The sequence below is a fragment of the Engystomops pustulosus genome, chromosome 4 (assembly GCF_040894005.1).
Source record: "Engystomops pustulosus chromosome 4, aEngPut4.maternal, whole genome shotgun sequence".
Classification (NCBI taxonomy): Eukaryota; Metazoa; Chordata; class Amphibia; order Anura; family Leptodactylidae; genus Engystomops; species Engystomops pustulosus.
The window spans coordinates 175,834,089-175,856,126 of NC_092414.1; the positions used below are offsets into that span (position 1 = coordinate 175,834,089).

At 42.0% G+C, this 22,038-nt stretch overlaps 1 protein-coding gene across 1 annotated transcript; it reads right to left on the bottom strand.

Moving 5' to 3' along the window:
- Positions 1-3,014: 3,014 nt before the first annotated feature.
- Positions 3,015-9,604, bottom strand: SNRPA1 (small nuclear ribonucleoprotein polypeptide A'). The gene is made up of 9 exons (XM_072148625.1): positions 9,413-9,604; positions 8,157-8,304; positions 6,814-6,892; positions 6,677-6,723; positions 5,837-5,939; positions 5,160-5,239; positions 4,635-4,710; positions 4,179-4,272; positions 3,015-3,183 (listed from the first exon to the last, which is right to left on the bottom strand). Exons 1-9 carry the CDS (start codon positions 9,492-9,494, stop codon positions 3,107-3,109), a joined length of 786 nt encoding a protein of 261 aa, XP_072004726.1. The 5' UTR covers positions 9,495-9,604; the 3' UTR covers positions 3,015-3,106.
- Positions 9,605-22,038: the final 12,434 nt, after the last annotated feature.

The following is a 22,038-nucleotide window of genomic DNA, read 5'->3' on the forward strand; positions in this document are numbered from 1 at the left end:
AGCAAATTGTTGAGCAGGGCAAGAATTCACAAGTTAACCATTGCCTACGCCACCTCCATACCATACCTACCCTGGGCTTGCGTAGTTTTGAGAAGCCTTTAGTTTGTAGGTTTTTACGCAGAACTACGCCAGGTTGGCGTGGGGGCATGGCCTCTATCATACATCTGTGTATGGTAAATTCTCCAGTGGCAGATGGAGGCACACTGGGGCACATTTACTTACCTGGTCCCCGGTGTTCACAGAAAGTGCATTGTCCGATGAGAATGCTCTCTGCTGCGATCCACAAAGATCGTGCTCCTGATATCATGCATGTGTCGCTTCCCCACTTAGGTCCGACAGAGTTTGCCTTCTTCTTCCTGGTGTATGTAAGTGCTTGGGTTTGACAAAATTTGAATCCTGCGCTCAGTCCAAATCAGTCGGATCATCCAAGGCCAAACCCCCCCCTTCCCATGATTTCTGTCGCATGCAAAGCTGCGCAGCTGCGACACAACCCTAGCGCAAGCCCCCACAAATCCTGAAACCGTTGAAAAGCCCTACAAAAGTGCATGCAGCAAGCTAAAGCATCAGGAACCCCCTCCCCCCCCTTCTTTCCTGCTGAGCGACATAGGTGCTCAGTGGAGGCAATAGAAGCCTATGGAGCATCGTTTCCCTCCTCCAGAGACATGCTGAGCGCATGTCACTCATCATGGGGTGGAGAACCTGGCAATGTTACACTATCCATATAAGGCAGAAACATCACTGGGGAAACACCCAATTTCTGGTTGCTGCCACCTATGTACTCTCCTCCCCCTGCGCTTAGGGGATACATCTGTGCCTTATGTTATGAGGACATGTCGGAATCCCCTATACGCCCAAAAAAAGGTGATGTGAAACTGCCTAATATGATAACAGAAGTCCCTACCTCCACACTAAACAGCAGCAACAAATAGATACACATGGTGACATGGTTTGGCGCTCCTGACTCCTTGCATCATACATCACTGTGATGCTTGGGGTCTAGGCCCACAGTGAGCTCAGTCCATAAAACAGGACACTGCAGTTTGTTTCACACACACACACCAACCACAGTAGTGTGAAACCACCCTTATGTTGCAGTCTTTTTTTTTGGGTGCCAATTTTTAACTAGATGAGGCAAATCACACTTTTGCCCAGGCAGGATAGATGGGGCAGCCAAAGGAAAAAAACAAAAAAACAAAACCGCAACAAGATTTTCATGTTGCCAATGACTATACACTGCCATGGATGTACAGGCTACAAACAGATCCATGAAAAACGAGGTCATATTCAATAATCAACTTTTTTTGTGAATAAGGCCTAAATTCACCCCAATGTATATCTAGACTATGAAAAATGTATATTTTTATAAAATACTTAAAGGGGTTATCCGGGTTTAAAAAATTACTGAGGGCTGGGGTGGGCTAGTTAAACATAATGTTTGTTTACAGTCACAGAAGCCGCAATGTGGCCGGCTCCTCCCATCCGTCCCTATCTCTCAGCGTTGTAAGCGCTGGGAGATGGTGTTGGATGGGAGCGGCCGGCCGGCAGCTCCCTGTGCATTCTTGTAATGAAACCGCGCGCACAGAGGAGACTGACATCGGTCGAGGTAAGTACATGTTTATTATGTTTATAATAGCCCTCCCCAGCCCGGCCCTAAGTAATTTTTAAGACGCGGATAACCCCTTTAAAGGGTATCTACCACCATGATGGACTGTATGCAAATAAGCCTGAGGTCCTTCAGTCCTTCATCCTTGGGGTAGATGCCCTTTAAATCCCAGGTAGTCAATGTGCCCACTTCCATGGTAATACGTTTCTTTTTTTCTTACAAAAGTTGGTATTGGAGTACAAAAAAAAAAATCTCCACACCCCCTGATGAAGTGTTTTATCCATTTGTACTGCCATAGAGAATCCATGTTTTCCTTCAATGTCTTCCTTTTGTACATGTTGCACATTAGAAATGGAGATGTAAAGAATAAAAATCACTGATGGCGACATGGTATATTCTTTACTTAGAACTTTCATATTAAATAGTGTGTTCTTACAGCTACTTTCATGTTTAAGGCCACCAGTTGGGCACATACTATGACCTGGTATTCACCACCTCTATTCCACTATTCAGAACCATTATCTCAGGACCTGCCATTACAAAGGATGCCTGAAGGCAAGATGTCAAACCTGCCAAGCACAAGGCCAGTGAGCCAAAATGCAGCCCGTCTCCCTGCCCCCATGCTGTGCTACTTGGGATAGCAGCATTGGAGCCAGGGTACCTCCATACGCCCCTTCCCAGAAGTCTTCCTGTGCTGTGCCTGTACACAGCTGGGAAGCCAGCAGACTCCTGTCATCACATTGCATCTACTGGCTTTAGAGCCACATACAAGCCCCAAGAAGCAGGATAGGTCAGGGGAGCGTGAAAGGCAAATACCCCCACTCACACACAGCAAAATGTACTTATGAACATACATGGGGGGGGTGGACTGATTGTAATGCTGTATAAATTTAATATTAATGCAGCTTGATTGGACATTTATGGAATAAAAAGCCTTTTTTTACAGCATCCACATGGTTGATGTGACCAAGTTTGACACCCTTAAAGGCCTCCTGCACAGTTATATACTATGAGTCACTGGTGCCTCTCACAAAAAACTGCCTGGTACACAAACTCCATCTTTTGTGGCTTGAGAAGTCTGATTCATTTGGCTGTAGAATCCACAAACTTGTTCCCATACTCTAAGGTGCGTTCGTGCACATGTGGCAGATGGTGAAACAGCTAGCACACATCCTAAACTCATGGTTGTAGGCACAAGGCATTGGTGTGGACTGGTCACGGTATGTCTCTTAAACCTAAAAGCTCTGACACCTGGAGTCTATCTGCTCTCACAAGCCTCACCACCACTCCAAGCAGAAAGGGTTTAGCATTACACCATGGTACATATCTGCCTTACAGTTATACTAACAAAACAGGACATGGACTTGTCTAGCCAATGATATATTCTCAGTGTATTCATCATACATCAAAATAAAATACAAAAATTTTATTGAAATAAAAATTTACAGAAGAACATTTACAGTGAAACAAACAGTCTCGCAAAATATCAGATAACACGGCAGCTCAGGACCCATTGACAACAGTTTCTTCTTCCATTTCTTCCTCCTCTTCTGCTTCCTCTGAAATAAACACTTCATTGCCTGCAAATTGTAAGGACAAAATCATGAAACCAGCACAGAACATACGAGTACAAGAAGCATAGAATCTACACAGATAAAATAGGATCCATGTGGAAAAATCAGTTCATTATTAAAGTAAACTAAATCTATGAAGAATGGATTTACATTACCCAGAGACTGACAGGAAAACTATCAGGGGAGTGAGGACATAAGGGACGGCTTGACTTGGCAGAGTTGTATATGCCCCTTCCTTTTGCTGTATGCAAGGTAAGATGTTTAAGTCTTTCCTTGTGATCAGTGGCAAGGATTTTTTATAGCCATAATTAGGGTGCAATAGTTAAAAGGAAATGTCACCAGATTTTTCAAGATTAACTAGGATTTAATTAACAAATGAATTGAAAATTTCCCAAAAACCAAACAGCAAAATAAATAAATGTGCACCGGTTTTAAATATATGAATCTTTTGCACACAAGATCAAGGTAGAGCCTTTAAAGAGAACAGGCAAAACAACCCCCCTAAACTTAATATATTTTCATAAACTGCCATTAGAGAGCATTGCCTCTATCCCTTCATTGTCCCTCTACATGCCTGTAAACCTAAGCAATGAGGTCCTAGAGCTGTATGCAAATGACCTGTGAAATGTCCAATGAGTCATTAGCATATTCAAGCTGTCCAGCTTATCAATGAGTGGGGGGTACAGCCACACCCCCAGTGCTTGACTGACAGCCTGTGTAATGTGCTTTCTGGGCCCCCTGCAGCATGCTCCAGGCAGCGCAACACACACAGCCTCATTTACAAAAGAAAAGATGATTTTGCAATGATTAATGTATGAAATAACTAGATAAAGGCTGGGATGGGATCCTTGTGAGCTGCTCCAACAGGTAGTAGTGACAGGACTAGTGACAGACCTGATGAGAGGTGTCCTTTAACATCTACTAAGAAAAGTAGGTCAATATATCATGAACCCCAGATCCAGAACATGTAGCTGGGGGAGAAAAAAAAAAAAAAGTCTTACCAGGTGCACGGTCTTTGCCAGGAATCTGTCCAGACTGCAGCAAACCTTTGAGCCTCTCCACTTCTGCTAAGGTTGTAGCATTAGCAATGGCGATCTATGACAGTAAAGGTACTAAGTACATGTGAACATTATCCAGTACATACAAATTATTTTGTCCACAAATTTGCAAAGAAATTATGACATGTCACAAATCTTGTGCCTAGATCAGCAGAAAGTTGTTCAGATGTGACAAGTTTGTTACACATTTCTTTAGCTATGACCAAGGTCAGGACAGTACACATTTCACTTATCTAATCAGCTTGCCCCTCTTATAACCGATGCAAGGCATCTCAATGCATCACGCTCTGATTATACATGATATATTCTCCTGTTTGACCCCATACCTCCAAAAGTACAAAAGTACCAAAGACATTTTGTGACCCATTTACTACACTAAATAACTTTGGTACACTGTACCTTTATGGCTTCAACATCACTGGGTGATGGACCAGATTTCTTCTTTTCTGGTTGCAGGCCTGCACCGGGTGTGAACCTACAAAAAAAAAAAAAAAAAAAAAAAAAAAGGGGAAAGGTTTTAATAAAAATCTACTCGGAAACTTTTAAGCTTCTCTCATCTTCCAATGGTAACACCATGAAAGCGATTCCAACCCAGTGTAGTATCTTATCTTTGTTAACAACTGATACATGAAGAAAGCTTTTTCAGAAGCACCTTGTGGAGAATATATTTGTTGCCCCCAACCAAAAATAAAAGAAAGGGTTTGGGTGTGACGTGTACTGCATGGTCTGACAACATTTATGTGTATAGGTTAAAATTACAGCCCAGTTCAGTGATTTGGCCAATTCCCATGATGAATTCAATACTATTATTGCAGGTCTACTGAGCGGGACATGACATTACATGCCATCTCCAGTGAGACAAGAGTCTGAGGAAGGTGCTTGTGAAGGAAACTTTCAGGCTTCAGAGAGAAATTCGTATCTTACGTTTTTGATCTCTTGGCAATATCCTTTGCAAGCTGTGCACCCCGCTTGCCCTTGAACATACTCGCTGCTTCCTGTCGCTCCTGAAGCGATACCATACACAGAGTTAAATAAAAAACAGCAAGAACACATCGAAGACTGGGAACTAACTGCTCAGCAGTCATCGGGTTACAGCAAAAAAAAAAGTAGAAAAAGAGTTAGCCGAAAACATACAGGGCAGCACCAACAGTGGTTTATAGCCCTACTGTACAGAGCATTTCCCAGCTACTTTCACAACTCATAGGAAGCATCTAGTGTATATATGAATATAAAGTTGTGGTTTCATTTACGGGAAAAACATTTATTTTTTAGTCTTACAAGGTTAGGGGCTTAGAAGTTAAAAAGCATGTGTCTTAACGCGTACTGACTATCCTGCCTTTTCTAGGTTTCGGTCGAACAACTAAATTTGATATCTCTTATAGATAGTGGGAAAATTAATCGCCACCTATCCACAGGAAAGGCAACACAAATCTGATACGTGGGGGCTGCTTGTAGCAAATAGTTATTTAGTTACCAGAAACTTATGCACCACAGAAGGCATTGACGTTGCCAAGTGAGGATTCCCACCATGTGGGAAAGATGAAGAGTTCATGCAAATCCAGCAGCAAAATTTATCAGATACATCAGAGAAGACAACTTACTGATAGTTTGACTTTCTGGAAGTCCAGCACGCGGACCTGTGGGACTTTGTAAACCACATACAATCTGTAATGTCGCTTGTTAATGACTGGATTCCTTAATAGGCTAAAATGTGAAAGAGAACGTTATTGGAAACTACAAGGAGAAAAACCAAAAACTAAAGAACGCACTAGAGATTAAATCCTCATGATCAGTCAACAGAGGGGAGGGTTTGCCTGTGAACCACAGCAGCTTCCTCATAGCTTACACGGTCATATACAACATAAGGTCCCTTAACTCTGAGACACTGCGGGTGCATTAATCAGTCTACACCAAAATACTAGGGTATTTTGAACCTGAAATGCTGTGTGCCAAATGTATCAAAGGATGTTAACCATTTTTTAGGCAGTTTTCATACAAGTCTGAAACGAGGTATGGAGTATTGTGGTGCAGAAAACTAGTCCAATCAATAGTAAGTGCAAAGTACAGTCTTGCACCAGATTAATCATCCAACATCAGACACCTTGAATAATCTGGTAGTACAGCAGAGAACTGTCTAAAATGGTCTACAGGTGGCAGTATAATACCGGCGAGCGATTCCATCTGTGCACCATAACATTGCATTGCATTTTACGGCTCTCTGCAGTTTCTTGTAGGCCATGCCCCTTTTCCAGACGAGCAAGAAACAGCCCAATAATGCGCTGAACAGCATTATAGGTGCAAATTACTTAAGGATTCTGGTGTAGACAGATTGATACATCTCACCCACTGACCATATACATCCTGGGTACAAATGTGCACAAACACTAATAATAACTTGACCCTACACGGGTTCTAAACAGTTATAACAAAGCATTACTTACCAAAGATAAGTGAGATTCTTAAGAGTTGATAGATTATCCAGGTCACCCTGAAAATTAAAGAACAAAATAAGTTAAACGAATTCAATAAAGTTATTTTAAAGGGAAAAAAAAAAAACTCATGAAAAGCAAAGCCTTACCAGTTCCATGATATTGTTATTTGTGAGGATCAGCTCTGTAAGATTAGGCAAAACCTGTTCAATTCCTTCCCCAATACGGCTAATAAACACAAAAAGGACAGATACAATTTCAAGTCTACCATAAAGCAAACATTAAGGTATTAAAAAAAAAATTTCCATTTATTACTTTTTTTTCCACATCAAGGGATACAAATGCACTTACAATATATCTTAAATACATACAAAATATACAATCACAGATCAATACATACTCTGAACCAACAGGTTCCTACTTTAAAGGGAACCTACCACCACAAATCTACCTATAAAGGTAGATCGGGTGGTAGGTGGATCAATAGGAGGTGAGGATAGCCCTTTTAAGGACTAATCCTCATGTCCTTGCACTTTTTTGGAAACTTTTATTCGGCACATATGTAAATTTTTTTATGCGGCTACTGGGGCGTGGAGTAGCCGCATCTGAGGTTACATGAGGCGGCTACTCCACGCCCGGGTAGCCTCTTTTCTCCTCCTACTTACAATCTTCGGCGCGCAGCTGCTCGTAGCTGCGCGCCCTCGTCCGACGCTCCTGCCGTCTGCGCAGAACAGCAGGCCCGCGCCTGCGCGGTCACTGTTCCGGAGCCGCACAGGCCTGCTGTTCTGCGCATGCACAGACGGCAGGATCATCAGACGAGGGCGCGCAGCTTCCTTGTAGCTGCGCGCCAAAGATTGTAAGTAGGAGGAGAAAAGAGGCTACCAGGGCGTGGAGTAGCCGCCTCATGTAACCTCAGATGCGGCTACTCCACGCCCCAGTAGCTGCATAAATTTTTTTTTTCATGTGTGCCGAATAAAAGTTTCCAAAAAAATGCGAGGACGTGAGGATTAGTCCTTAAAAGGGCTATCCTCACGTCCTATTGATCCACCTACCACCCGATCTACCTTTATAGGTAGATTTGTTGTGGTAGGTTCCCTTTAAATAAATGGAAAATTAGATTAAACCAGTGATGCCATAACACCGCCAGGGTGGTACATGAGCCAAGCGTTACACACAGCGCAGCTTATGTAACATTTCACACCCTACCTGAGAGTACAAGTAGTCTAGTGGTGTTGAGTCTCCTGTTCTGTATGGTCCCTTAAAAAGCTTCAGCATTAATAAGCAAAGTCATTGAGCGGAATCATTATTACATCCTTAGGCCCCAGTACTGCACTGAGCAGCTTTACTATTGATAACATGGTCTCTAGTGACTTGTTGGAAAGCTTTCAGGTGTTGTGGTGAATTCATGGAGGCAGTAAATAAGCATCAATTACAGTTTGCACCAAGAAGAAATGTGAGGAGACTAAACTATAGTGAATGTGGACCAACTTACCATATTCTGTTATTGTTTAGCAATAAGCTTTTAAGTCTCTTTAGCAAAGGAAATCCATCCAACTTCCTGATCTCATTATCTGACAAGTCAAGTGTATCGAACTGGTCGAGTGTGGCCCCAAGATTCTCAATAACTGGGATCTTGTATCCTAAAGAAGAAAATTTAGAATTTATGAACTTGCACAGGTACACTCACTGCATTCCTTGCTTATCACATATATACACACACAAAAAACCCTGAAATATACAGGTTAAGGATGCTGCTTTATAAATAATGAATTGTTAATAAACCCTGAGGGGATAGTGAATAAGAGTCAAACTGCTGAGGGTTTTACTGCTGGAACTCTCTGTGCTTGGGTGATTGAAAGATTTAAAGAATAACTGAGGTACAGGCCCAAACTGATATGCAATTCTATAGATATGCAAGTGATCAGTGTCTTGCATTAAAACAATAAGACACCAGGTTCTGGCTACCGATCGTTTGAGTTCCCATAGAACGAATCAAGGCTCACACCTGTACGTACGACTGCATTTTTTTTTTTACATTTTAGAATTTAATTTTATGAATAGAGCAGACAACAATAGGAAACTTAATATAATGCACTTATAAATATATTAGGTAATTCAGATTCTCTGTATTGTTTTAACTCTTCCTCTTGTAGGGGGCACGTATCTGAAAGTCTTCAGACAGATAAGGAGGCTAATCGTCAACCATTTCCCTTCCAAATGAATATTTCCCTTAATAAATTCATCTCTGAGGAGATTAGACTATCCAGGGACTATAAAGTGCAAGATTATGAAACACTTTCAGGCTCCTTTATCCCTTAGCTGACAGTGGAGACAGGACATAACACTAACTTATACCAACTTCTTAAATAAGGAAGAGGAACATATATCTTTATAAAACACAACATTTACCATCATCTGCACTATATATAGAAGGATACTGAAAGTTTGGTTACACTTTATCACCCTAAGGCTTCCCATGCCCTGGCAGCCGCTTTGTAGTACAATAATCTCCCGCACTTCACGCATAGAGAGCCCCAGTAACAGAGGATCACCGGGATCGGGCACCTATCCCCCTGCAGTCAATGTGGAGAGAACTGGTGTTTAGTCTCCATGGCGGGAGCCTGCAGCGCCATGTGCAGGGTCCAGTAGGAATTACACGCCACATAGAAAAGCTCAGGCCGGCGGTTTCCCCCATAACTAGCAGATACCACAAGCACATCAGTTACCACATGCCGCCATTTCTCTCACCCCGCAGGTCCAGCTCTCGGTCCCGCACCGCATTGGTGTACTGTGCCGCCGCCTCGATCAGATCCGCCGTGAGCTTCACCATGGCGCCTGCACAAAGTTACCACACGCCTCACAGACCGCACGCCGCCGCACAAGAAACCTAGGCCCTACGACGTCACTTCCGCTTTGGCGGCCAATCACGTCAGGCGATACATCCGATCAGACAGGAGAAGTCGATTATCGAGAGCAACCTTTAGTGATGTGATCTGCGCTCCATTAGCGTCCCTGGGTAATGTCTTCAGTCACAGTCAGGGATTAGTGGTGGTGTCTTTTGTGGTGAGTCCGCGCTATGGCTCACTACCACCCTGTGCTGATGATTACATTACTGGACATTATACACATCCTGTATACCTTATATATGATTTTTTACAGCTTCTTATTGCGAATTTGTACTTCCAAAGTTTACCCTGGTGAAATACACATTATATATGTTTGGGTGTATCTAACGTGATAAACCAGGGACACTTACTTATAGATCCAGTGGCTGTGGTAATATACTTGTATTGTTATCCATGGCCTCCTTCCTTTGTAATCAACTTGATGATGATTTGATCCAGAAGGGCTCTTTAAGGATGTTACCAGAACCCCTCCACGTTGTAGCTTCACAGCCTGTTACATTGTGCAGGAGCACTTTCCCCCTTCCCCCCTGTACTGAAACCCCCTCTGCTGCAATAGAGTACATCAGGCAGAGGAAAAGGGATTGCTCAGGGCTGATTCCCACATGGTATAAAAGTGACCATATAATGAACTATAAAGTCCATCTCTCTTCTTCCTCTACAGGTAACCCATCCCTGCTTGCTGTTATATCTCTGTACTATTCATCTGTGTGTCCTGATCTGCTGTCTTTACTGGTAACCCATCCCTGCTTGCTGTTATATCTCTGTACTATTCATCTGTGTGTCCTGATCTGCTGTCTTTACTGGTAACCCATCTCTGCTTGCTGTTATATCTCTGTACTATTCATCTGTGTGCCCTGATCTGCTGTCTTTACTGGTAACCCATCCCTGCATCAATTTCTTGTTACTAAAGTCTTCAATCCTGTTTGATCTTCTTTAACCCCTTAGGGACGTGGCCCTTTTTCGATTTTGCATTTTCATTTTTCACTCCCCACCTTCAAAAATCTGTAACTTTTTTATTTTTCCATGTAAAGAGCTCTGTTTGGCTTGTTTTCTGCGTAACAAATTGAACTTCATAGTGGTGGTATTTATTATTCCATGCCGTGTACTGGGAAGCGGGAAAAAAATCAGAATGCAGTGAAAATGATGAAAAAAACGCATTCGTGCTGTTTTCTTGTGGGTTCGGATTTTACAGCTTTCATTGAGCGCCCCAAATCACATGTCTATTTTATTCTTTGGTACGGTACGATCACGAGGATACAAATTTGTACAGGTTTTATAATGTTTTCATACATTTAAAAAAATTAAAACCAAAAAAAAAAAATCTTCATTTTGCCATGGTCTGGCACTAATAACTTTTTCATACTTCGATGCACGGAGCTGTGGGTGGTGTCATTTTTTGCGACTTTTGATGACTATTTAATGGTTTCATTTCAGTTCTAGGGAAAGGGAGGTGATTTAAACTTTTACTTTTCTTACTATCTTTTCATATTTTTTTTAAAATTTTTTTTTTACCATTATTTTAGATCCTCCAGGGTAATTTAACCCTGCAGGGTCCGGTTGCTAATACTATATACTGCAATACTACTGTATTGCAGTATATACCTATTTTACTATGATTTTTAATAGCCTGCCCTCTGCTGGCTATTAGAAATCATTGCACATGGCAAGCCTACGAGTCTGAATGAGACTCTAGGCTCCCATAGCAACCGATCCAAGATGGCGGCCGGCATTTAAAGGAAACCTACCACTTGAAGTGGCAGGTATAAGAGGGAACTACCGAGCACCAGCTCAGGCTGAGCTGGTGCCAGAGCTTATTTTTGTTAGCGTTTTAAACCGCAGTATCGCGATTTAAAACACTTTTTAAACTTTATGGCCGAAGCTGCTTTGGCGCACGGAGGTACGCGCTCGGCGGACCATGCGGACGACCGTGCACGCGGCTCTCATTCACTTCCTATGTAGTCGCATGCACGGTCGCGCGCATGGTGCGCCGAGCACGTACCTCCCTGCGCCGAAGCAGCTTCGGCCATACAGTTTAAAAAGTGTTTTAAACCGCGATACCGCGGTTTAAAACGCTAACAAAAATAAGCTCTGAGCTGGTGCTCGTTAGTTCCCTCTTATACCTGCCACTTCAAATGGTAGGTTCCCTTTAACGGTTTGTTAGGTGCCGCGGGCAGTGACAGGCGGGTGTTGGCTGTTTTAAACAGCCATTATCCGGCGTGTATGGAGAGAGCTCAGCTCTTAACACTTATGTTTACAAAACGCATGCGTTAACGGCAATGTTAACGTATGCGTTAACAATGAGTTAACAAACACATGCGTTAACAGTGATGTTAACGCATGCGTTAACGGTTGTGTTTTGTAAACACAGGTGTTAGCAGCTGTTTAATTAGGCAAATCACTCTCCCACTATTGCAATGCGTTTTTAAACGCGACGTGTGACCGCACCCTGATATCTTCTCTTTCTAACAACCCCAAAAAGCTATTTGATACCCTTCATTCCTTACTAACACCAAAGGTACAGCAACCTGTCACAGACCTTGGAGCTGAAGATCTGGCCACCTTCTTTAAAGATAAAATATTTTCTCCCGAATGCAGTCGATTTTCTCAGTCCACTAACTCCATTAATCCCCTTCACTCTGCTACCGCACCCTGTTCATTCTCTTCCTTCGAGCCAGTCACAGAGGAAGAAGTGTCCAGGCTTCTCTCCTCTGCTCGCCCCACTACCTGTATCAGTGACGCTATCCCCTCACATCTAGTACAGTCCCTCTCTACAGCAGCCACTTCTCACCTCACTAAAATCTTCAATCTCTCTTCTGGTGTCTTTCCCTCTTCTTTCAAGCATGCTGTTGTTACTACATTACTAAAGAAACCTTCTCTGGACCCATCCAGTGCTGCTAACTACCAACCAGTTTCTAATCTCCCTTTCATCTCCAAAATCCTGGAACGCCGTGTCTGTTCTCGACTTTCCTGTTTTCTCTGAGCTAACTCCCTCCTTGACCCCCTACAATCTGGTTTCCGCTCTATGCATTCTACTGAAACTGCTCTTAGTAAAATCTCTGATGATCTCACTGCTAAATCCAAAGGTGGCTATTCTCTATTCTCTCCTCATTCTTCTGGATGTCTCAGCAGTGTTTGATACTGTGGATCACCAGCTCCTCCTCAGGATGCTTTGCTCCATTGGCCTGAAAGACACTGCACTCTCCCGGTTATCACTCTGACCGCACTTTCAGTGTCTCCTTCTCTGGATCTTTCTCTTCTCTTCTTCCTCTCACTGTTGGGGTTCCTCTGGGCCCAGTCTCCCTATATACTGCCCCCATTGGACAAACCATCAGCAGATTTGGTTTTCAATATCATCTTTATGCTGATGATACCCAATGGTATACTTCGGCACGTAATATCAGCCCTGGACTTATCTAGAACAGTAGTGATTGTCTCTACCGTCATGTCCTCTCTCTTCCTGAAACTTAATCTTTCTAAGACCGAACTTCTTGTCTTTCCACCATCCGCTAACAAAGCCTATCCTAACCTCTACATATCAGTCTGCAGGGTCACCATAACCCCGAAGCAGCAGGCCCGCTGTCTTGGGGTTGTGCTGGACTCTGACCTCTCCTTTGAGCCACACATTCAATCTCTTGCTCGCTCTTGCGGCATGCATCTCAGAAATATCTCTAGAATCCGCCTATTTATCACATTTGAAACTTGTAAAACGCTCACCATACTCTCTCCTCTACAATCCATTCTCCATGCAGCAGCCAGACTCATCTTTCAGACTAAATGCTTCACAGAGGCCTCCAGTTTATGCCAGTCTCCTTTCGAATACAGCTTAAAATAATAACCCTCATCCACAAAGCTCTGCATAATGCTGCACCTCCCTATCTCTCCTCTTTGATCTCAGTTGATCACGCAACCCATGCTCTTAGATCTTTCGGTGACCTTAGATTAACCTCTACCCTGGTTGGAAACTCCCACCCGGGTCTCCAAGATCTTTCTAGAGCTGCACCCATTCTATGGAATGCTCTGCCCCGGACTATGAGACTAACACCTAACCTCCAAAGTTTCAAACATGCTCGTAAAACCCATCTTTTTAGGCCTATAACACTCGTTAACTGCATGAAGCTTTAACTCTTTATTTACTAACCCGTCCTGTGTCCTCCTCCTGTCTGTTATCCAGCAACCAGCAGGCACAAGGCTTCTTTGCAGTCCCATTCACCTTGGACTTTGTATATAAGATGACGGCTGATGACTGGGTCAAGCGACAGCACTTCTATTTATTATATTATATTTTGTTCTATTTCCTAATGAAGAATGGCTGGACCATTACATATTCTTTTTACCTCTTCTGTCACCCCCTCATCCTCATAGACTGTAAGCTCTTGTGTCACCCCCACATCCTCATAGACTGTAAGCTCTTGTGTCACCCCTTCATCCTCATAGACTGTAAGCTCTTGTGTCACCCCCTTCATCCTCATAGACTGTAAGCTCTTGTGTCACCCTTTCATCCTCATAGACTGTAAGCTCTTGTGTCACCCCCTCATCCTCATAGACTGTAAGCTCTTGTGTCACCCTCTCATCCTCATAGACGGTAAGCTCTTGTGTCACCTCCTCATAGACTGTAAGCTCTTGTGTCACCCCCTCCTCCTCATAGACTGTAAGCTCTGGTGTCACCCCCTCCTCCTCATAGACTGTAAGCTCTTGTGTCACCCCCTCCTCCTCATAGACTGTAAGCTCTTGCAAACAGGGACCTCACTCCTTTTGTTCCATACGAATGATTGTGCTCTGTCATGTTTTATTAGATTTGTATATGTCCACTATGAATTGTAAAGCATTATATAAATAAAGATTATTATAGTGTTTTTGTTGTGTTTTTAAACGCATACAAAATACAAGTACGAGGGGGTTTGGCCAAAATGTATATGTGTTTCCACAGGCTGCCACAGCCCCCTTTAATATGGCAGCCACATGTACCACACTTAGATGTGTGCCACAGAAATTTTATAACCCTGTCAGGCCCAGTCGCAAACTGAGGGTATGCTCCAGGTGATGTGCAAACGCCATAGCAAGTTAGGTACACAACTTGCTATGGAGCATGTCCGCCCGCAGATGCTGACCGTGTACACATGAGATTGCTTGCTAAGAATAGGAGGACGGGGCAGAACTGCAAATATGACAGGGGGGGGGGGGGGGGAAATATGTGGACATGGGCAGATCGCTCCTTACGTGCCACTCCCAGGGGACAGGAAATAATACCGTAATAATCTTTATTTATATAGCTCCATCATCTTCCATAGCACTATACAAATCATAGGGGACATATACAAATACAATAAGACAAACATTCATATTGAACAATAAGAGGGCCCTGCTCACAAGAACTTACAGTCTATGGGGATGAGGGGGTGACACAAGAGGTAAAAGAGCTTATATAAAATGGTCCAGCCATTCTTTATAAGGACGGTAATGTAAGAACAGTACAAAATAATTTAATACATAAAATTTCTGCAGCTTGAACCAGCCATCAGCCCAAATTTTATATACAAAGTCCAAGGTGAAAGTGACTGCAGAGAAGCCTGGAGCTGGGTGTGTGTGTATATATATATATATATATATATATATATATATATATATATATATATATATAGTGTATAGGATGGATTAGTAAAGGGAGAGTTGACAGGTAATGCAGTCAGCAAGTGTAACAGCCCTGCTTAAAGAGATGGGTTTTAAGAGCATGTTTGAAACTTTGGAGGGTGGGTATTAGTCTGAGAGTCCGGGGAAGGGCATTCCAGAGAATTGGTGCAGCTCAGGAGAAGTTCTGGAGACATGCATGAGGTCCGATACTATATTCAGGAGGAGTAAAGCAACCAGTGCAGTGATTGGCATGCACTGGTGGCATCTGTGTAGCGTTTGATTTGAAATATGAGCCTGGCTCTGCATTATGAATAGATTGTAGAGGAGATAATTTAGCATTTTAGAGGTTTCAATTGTCACAAATTGGCAGATTCTGGAGAGGTTTCTTAGATGTATGCGGCAAGAGTGAGCAAGAGATTGAATATACGGTGCAAAGGAGAGTTCAGAGTCCAGCACAACCCCAAGACAGCGGGCCTACTGCCCTGGTGCTATAGTGATCCCACAGACCGGGATGGAGAGGTCAGGATTAGGTCGGTTAGTAGATGGAGGAAACACAAGGGGGTTCATTTACCTTTCCCATCTGTTGGTAGTTTTTTACCTTTTTCCTGCGTAATGGCTATTTTACGCATGTTTTGCGAATGTTACGCCTCAATTAGCTTTGTATTTTTGCACCCTATTTGTCATTACATTGCGGGTCTTTATAGAGGTTTGCTCCTGATTTATTATACTATTGCGCCTATATGGGCGCAAATAATTGCGTAATAACATGCAAGTCCTGACCATGCTTAGGAATGGCAATGGTATGATTTGTGTAACAAATTACGCCTAATAAAGGCGCAAAAAGTTTTGTATAAGTGGCCAAGCCCTTTAAATGCAATCCAAACTTTGTATGTAACATCCCCTGTAGCATCAGATCCTGTAGCAGCTGCAGCAATGTGCTTAGGAGATGGTAGACTTTATAATATACAGGGCCAGCAGCCAAGTCTATTTCTAGAACATTTAAGTGCTCTGATCTTGGGTGCAGTGTGAGAAACCCAGAAAAGAAAAAAAAAAAAATAAAGCAACACAATATATTCTGATTACAATTTATTTATTGGATTCGGTAGAGGCCAAAGAACTTCCCCCAAATCTATACCTTAGGTGGGGGGGAAAAGATCCTTCCTGACTTCAGCTATGGTGATTGGATATCTCCCTGGATCACATCTGTCCTGCTGCATGTTACTGTATATCATAGTATTTTAAGCTAAGAAAAGAACTCCTATGTTATAGAATATAATAATAATCTTTTGACTTCTTCTGGAGATGTATCTAGGCGAAGACCATGATAGATGATAAAACTAACTAAAAAAAAAAAAAACCTTAGCCGGCCAACTTGCACCTTTTCCCCTCCCCTGTAACAGAATTTAAAAGGAACCTTTCATCACAAAGGCATATTTGAGTGTTGACAGGCTCAAAATCGGCATTTAATGCTTTATGCAAGTCGTCATTTTTTTTTGTAAAGGAATAAAGTGATTTATATACTATCATTTATTTTATTTTGCCTGGCTCCCTGCCAGTATCCCAGTGCTGAGTCCCGGGGGAACATTTCAAATCTAGACAGTTGTCTGTGCTCCCATCCTCCTTCCTTCAGCATCGCTCATTGTCCTCCATCTCCACTCTTGCTTACATTGGCTTGGTGCAGCATGCGATACTGGTGCTTGTGCGGTGGGGTTTCTTCCTCCTGCACCCTGAGAAGGGTCTCCATTCTCAGTGCGCATGTGTCGTGTTTATTGGGCCTGTTGCTAGGGAGTGAGCAGCTACGCAAACACTGTAGTGAAAAAGCTTCTCACTGCGACAATATCACTTTTTGCGGCAAGCCAATGTAGGCTAGAGGAGGGAGAATGTGGTTGTGATACGAGCTACGTTGAAGGGAGGCGAGGCAGGGGTGGAGACAACTATTTAGATTTGAAATGGCCCTCCCCAGGGACTCTGCATTGGGGTTCTGGCAGGGAGCGAGGTAAGATAAACTAAATGATTGAAAAGGATTAAAGTGATATATATACTAACAAAAAGATGACTTGCATTTAGCATTACATGCCCTTTTGGAACCTGTCATCACTCAAATATGCCCTTTGTGATGACAGGTTTCCTTCAAGTCGAAGCTGCTACCTCTCTCTCTATAGCAGCTTAGTCTTTGATTTGGTGGGCAGAATTTTCCCCCAGACATCTTCAGCTCAGTGCAGCATACTATACATTACAAAAAATGTCTTCATTTTTAGCTGTTTTTAGGGATTACAAGATAAAAAGGTGGAAAAATAAAGAGATAAATTATTTTCATTTTTGACAAGAAATGTTTAAAGTAGCACCGCAAAAAGGAAGTTATGGCCATTATCCAATAAAAGTAGCTAAAAATGCCCCTGTCATTAGAGCCTTTTCAGGCCTGGTCATTAAGGGGTTAACAGAATTGAAAATAATTCTCATCCATTCAGATAAGTGAATACAAACACTTAAGTGGAATAAGCATGTAGTACTACTCTGTCTCTGACAGAGGGCAGCGCACTACATAAAGAGAAACCTTTATGCATTCAGCAGTTTCCTAAAAAGTAAAGAAAGTGTAAGGGAGATGCCACACGTTCAGTTTTTCAGATGCAGTTTTTGATACCCAAACCAGGAATGGAGTAAAAGTAGGAGGAGGAGCAGCACCTTTCAGTCATTTGTCTCCCCCATTATCCATCCACACCTGCTTTTGGCTTAAAAAACTGCATTGGAAAAAATAAACGCGTGGAAAATCCTGAAGAATTCTTCAGAATCTTTTTTTATCCCTTTTACTGTATAACTGTACTGTTACAAGTAGACTACAGCTACAAATTTCCACGTTTTGCTGCCTTTGACCTCTGCTGTATCAGGTCAGGAACACCGAGGGTGCATTTACTTGTGGCGCTTTTTGGATGCGTTTTAACCCCTTAAGGACGCAGCTATTTTGTAGCTTAAGGCTCAGCCCCATTTTTTGGATTCTGACCTGCGTCTCTTTATATGGTTATAACTTTTGAACACTCTTACTTATCAAAGCGATTCTGAGATAGTTTTTTCCCCACGTGTTGTGCTTAATTTTAGTGGTAAATGTTGTCTGATAAGTTTTGCGTTTATTTACAAAAAAAAAAAAAGAAAAAAAATGTAGAATTTTTTTGAAAAATTAGCCATTTTCGAAATTCGAAATCATTACATTTTCAGGCAGATTGGTTTACCACCTAAATAACTTGCTGATTAACATCTCCCATATGTCTACTTTACATTTTCATAATTTTTGAAATGTCTGGATAATTTATTTTGATGTCATTCGGCTCACAAATCGAATAGTGATTTTCTGTATTTTCCGAATGGTCTATTTTGGGGATAAATACTGTTTTGTTTAAAATTTTACATATTTAACATCAAAACCTAACTATATAACCAACCCATTTTCAAATCTGCACCCCTCAAACTATCAAAAACAGATTTTAGTAAGATTGTTAACCCCTTGAGATCTTCATAGTAATTACCGTATATACTTGTGTATAAGCCAAGTTTATAAATATGACCTCGGCTTTTACATGAGTCAATAAAAATAATAATCTTATATACTCACTCTCTGGTGGCCCCAAAGCTCAGCGGTAACAGTTGGCAGAGACGCGACAATGTTATCTTCTAAATTAGGGGTCTCGGTTTATACTCGGGTCAGCTTATACTCGAGTACATCAAAATGGAGGTGAAATTTCGAATGGTCAAATTTTGTCGGTTATACGTCCATTTGGCCCTAAAATTTACACATTTGCAAAAGATAAAAAGAAAAACCCATAATACAATTTGTTATGCAATTTCTCTCGAGTACAGAAACCCCCCACATGTGGCCGTTACTTGTTTTTTAGGTGCACAGCAAGGCGCAGGAGGGAAGGAGCACGCTGCAGCTGCCAGGATTTTAGGTCTCATTGGCCCCTTTTGCAGGCTATAAAGTTTTTGCTTTTTCGTTATTGGGGCCATGTGACAGCAAAAATCTATCATTTTTGCCTTGCTATTTTTTGGCTATGGATCTGGTTGATGGCTTGTTTTTTGCGGGACATGTTGTACTTTGCAACAGTATCATTCTGGTGTACATATGGTTTTAAATCACTTTTTATTGGAATTTTTTTGTGGGATTCAATAGGTAAAAATCATAATTTCTGGAGAATTTTTAACCACGTTCATTGTGGGAGTTCAATACCGTATATACTCGTGTATAAGCCGCCTTTTTCGGCACAAAAAAATGTGCTGAAAAACGTCCCTTCGGCTTATACACGAGTCAATATCCAGCTATAAAGAGTAAAAAAATACTTAAAAAATAATAAACTTATAGACTCACCCTCCGGTGGCCCCGATGTGTAGCGCTGCTTCCCCGATGTCCGTGCGACTCGTCTTCAGGCTTGCGCGCCCGTCTTCTTTCATCTGCTGTATACTGCTGGGGGCAGGCTGTATACTACTAGGGGCAAGCTGGTCTGGCTGTATACTATAGGGCAGTGGTGGCGAACCTATGGCACGGGTGCCAGAGGCGGCACTCAGAGCCCTTTCTGTGGGCACTTGGGCCATCGTCCCAGCACACCAGACAGAACTCAAAGAATCTTCCTGCAATTGCAAGCCACTTAAAATATGTGGCTTTCAGGCATATTTTGATACTTGCTTCTCTTCTTAGAACTGTAGGAAGAGGGAGAATGAGTAGACAGGACAAAATTATCTTTGGAGGATCTTCTGCTGGCCCCACCATTCTCTGTGTACAGAGGGACACTGGAAAGAAGCTAAAATGAAGCAAATTTCCCCTCCTTTCCATTGTGTTGCTGTCCTCAGGAGGCCTATCTGATTGAAAGTTTTTGAACAGGGAGCAATAAGTTACTGCTTTTAATTTTTGGTTGGCACCTCACGATAAATAAGGGGGGGTTTGGGTTGCAGTTTGGGCACTCGGTGGCTAAAAGGTTCGCCATCACTGCTATAGGGGGCTGGTTGGCTATACACTGGGGGGTCTGTGACCAATGCATTTCCCACCCTCGGCTTATACTCGAGTCTATATGGTAATTATCTACTTTTATTCTACGGGTTGTTGCGGAGGCGGTGATACTATAAATGTGGAGTTTGTGTTATGATTTAGACTTTTTTTGTGTTATGTCTCTTTATATGTTATGGGGATTATGGGCATTCTTATTGATTTATTGCTTTATTTTTACTAAATAACTTTTTTTTACATTATCCACCATGGGACATGATCATCTGATTGCTTGTTCATGATAATATTCTGCAATACTAATGTATTAGCAGTGTCAGCCTATGCACATGTATAGCTCCTATGTATGTGTGAATATCCTCACTTGTGTGACATGTGCCTGGGAGCTGCAGCCAGGACCATAGTAGATAGACGTTATATATACTAGAATAAAGCACTTCAGACATTTTGAGCAAATAATTGTTTTATTGATCAGGATGGAAGATCTTTGGACTTTACCTCGGGAGCTGATGATTGGGGTAACGGAATTGCTTCCATTTTCATTGGAATTACATGGCTGGTGTCATAACTAGACATTTCAGTACAGGACAAGGGTGGAGGATTTTCCGTATCTTTTACCAATATTAGGTGAGGGCATCCAGATTTGGAAATAAAGCAGCTTCATCACTGTAGTCTAATAATTCTAGCATGAGGTACATTAAACTGTACTCAATTATTAAGTATGGGTTTAATGTATAAAATTTACTTTCAATAATAAAAAGATGAAAGGACACGTCACAAGATTTCACCACCCCCTCAGGTATGGTATCACATGTCCTTTCAAGAATTCCCTTGTTTAAGTGAAATCTCACCTAGTTACCTATAATATATATATTCTCCCCCAAAATGGAAAATGAGCAGAGAAGAGTCATATTTACTAGAGACAAATTAAGTTTAGAGGGGGCAAGTAGAGTCACTTCAGACGCTGCAATCTTCAGCAAAATATAAAATTCTTCTCTGCTCACTTTCACATGATTTTGGAGATTTTTTTTTTTAGGCAAAAGAATGAGTTCTAGAGAGCACATTTCATCCCCTACCTGAGAAGGCTAGTAGTTTAATGGGGTAAAATCATTTTAAAGCACTTTAAAAGGGCATCTACCACCAGGACTGTATGAAAATGAGCCTGAGGGGCTCCAGAGGTGTTAATGGAGCCGGGAGCCCCTCAGACTCATTTGCATACAGTCTTTCATCCTGGTGGTACATGTCCTTTAAGACATCCTCTCTACTTACATCACTGGTTTTATAAGGACTTCTATTAGAATCCAGTTTTATCCCTCCAATTACATTACTGTTAAGATTTGCGTTTACAAAACACAATGTAAACGCGATGTTAATGCATGTTTTAATGCCTTTTTAATGCCAGATGCCTTTTGTTAACATTTTCTAAAATGTTAATAGTAATGTAATTAGGCAAATCACCTCTCCTCAGCTGTTGTAATGCGTTTCAAAACACAACACAACGTGTGACCACACCCTTAAAGGAAACCTACCATTTGATTTGAATGCTGTAGCTACACTGATGCAGGATGATATCTTGGTTAATCCCTGAGTTTAGCGGTTTTGCTGATAAAACAGATATAACATTATAATAATGAAGCTCTGTCACTTCTATAGCAGCTTCAACGCTTCTCCTAGCATGTGAGTTATTCTCTACAGGAGAGAACAATGTAATCCCTGGGTTGTGCCTGAAGTCAGAATAATCAATTGCTGCACCATCCCCCTGTGTATGAGTCATCCAGTTCATCTTGATTAGTCATGTCTTTACTAACTTCCATTTGTAATTACAAGCTCCGTGTCTAATGCATTTATCTAGTAAA

Excerpts from the sequence above, each read along its gene's own strand:
- SNRPA1 (XM_072148625.1), bottom strand. The coding sequence starts at position 9,494 with ATGGTGAAGCTCACGGCGGATCTGATCGAGGCGGCGGCACAGTACACC. Across the intron at positions 6,724-6,813 it reads ATAACAATATCATGGAACTG|GGTGACCTGGATAATCTATC; the intron begins GTAAGGCTTTGC and ends TTTAATTTTCAG. Across the intron at positions 4,273-4,634 it reads GTGATGTTGAAGCCATAAAG|ATCGCCATTGCTAATGCTAC; the intron begins GTACAGTGTACC and ends TTACTGTCATAG.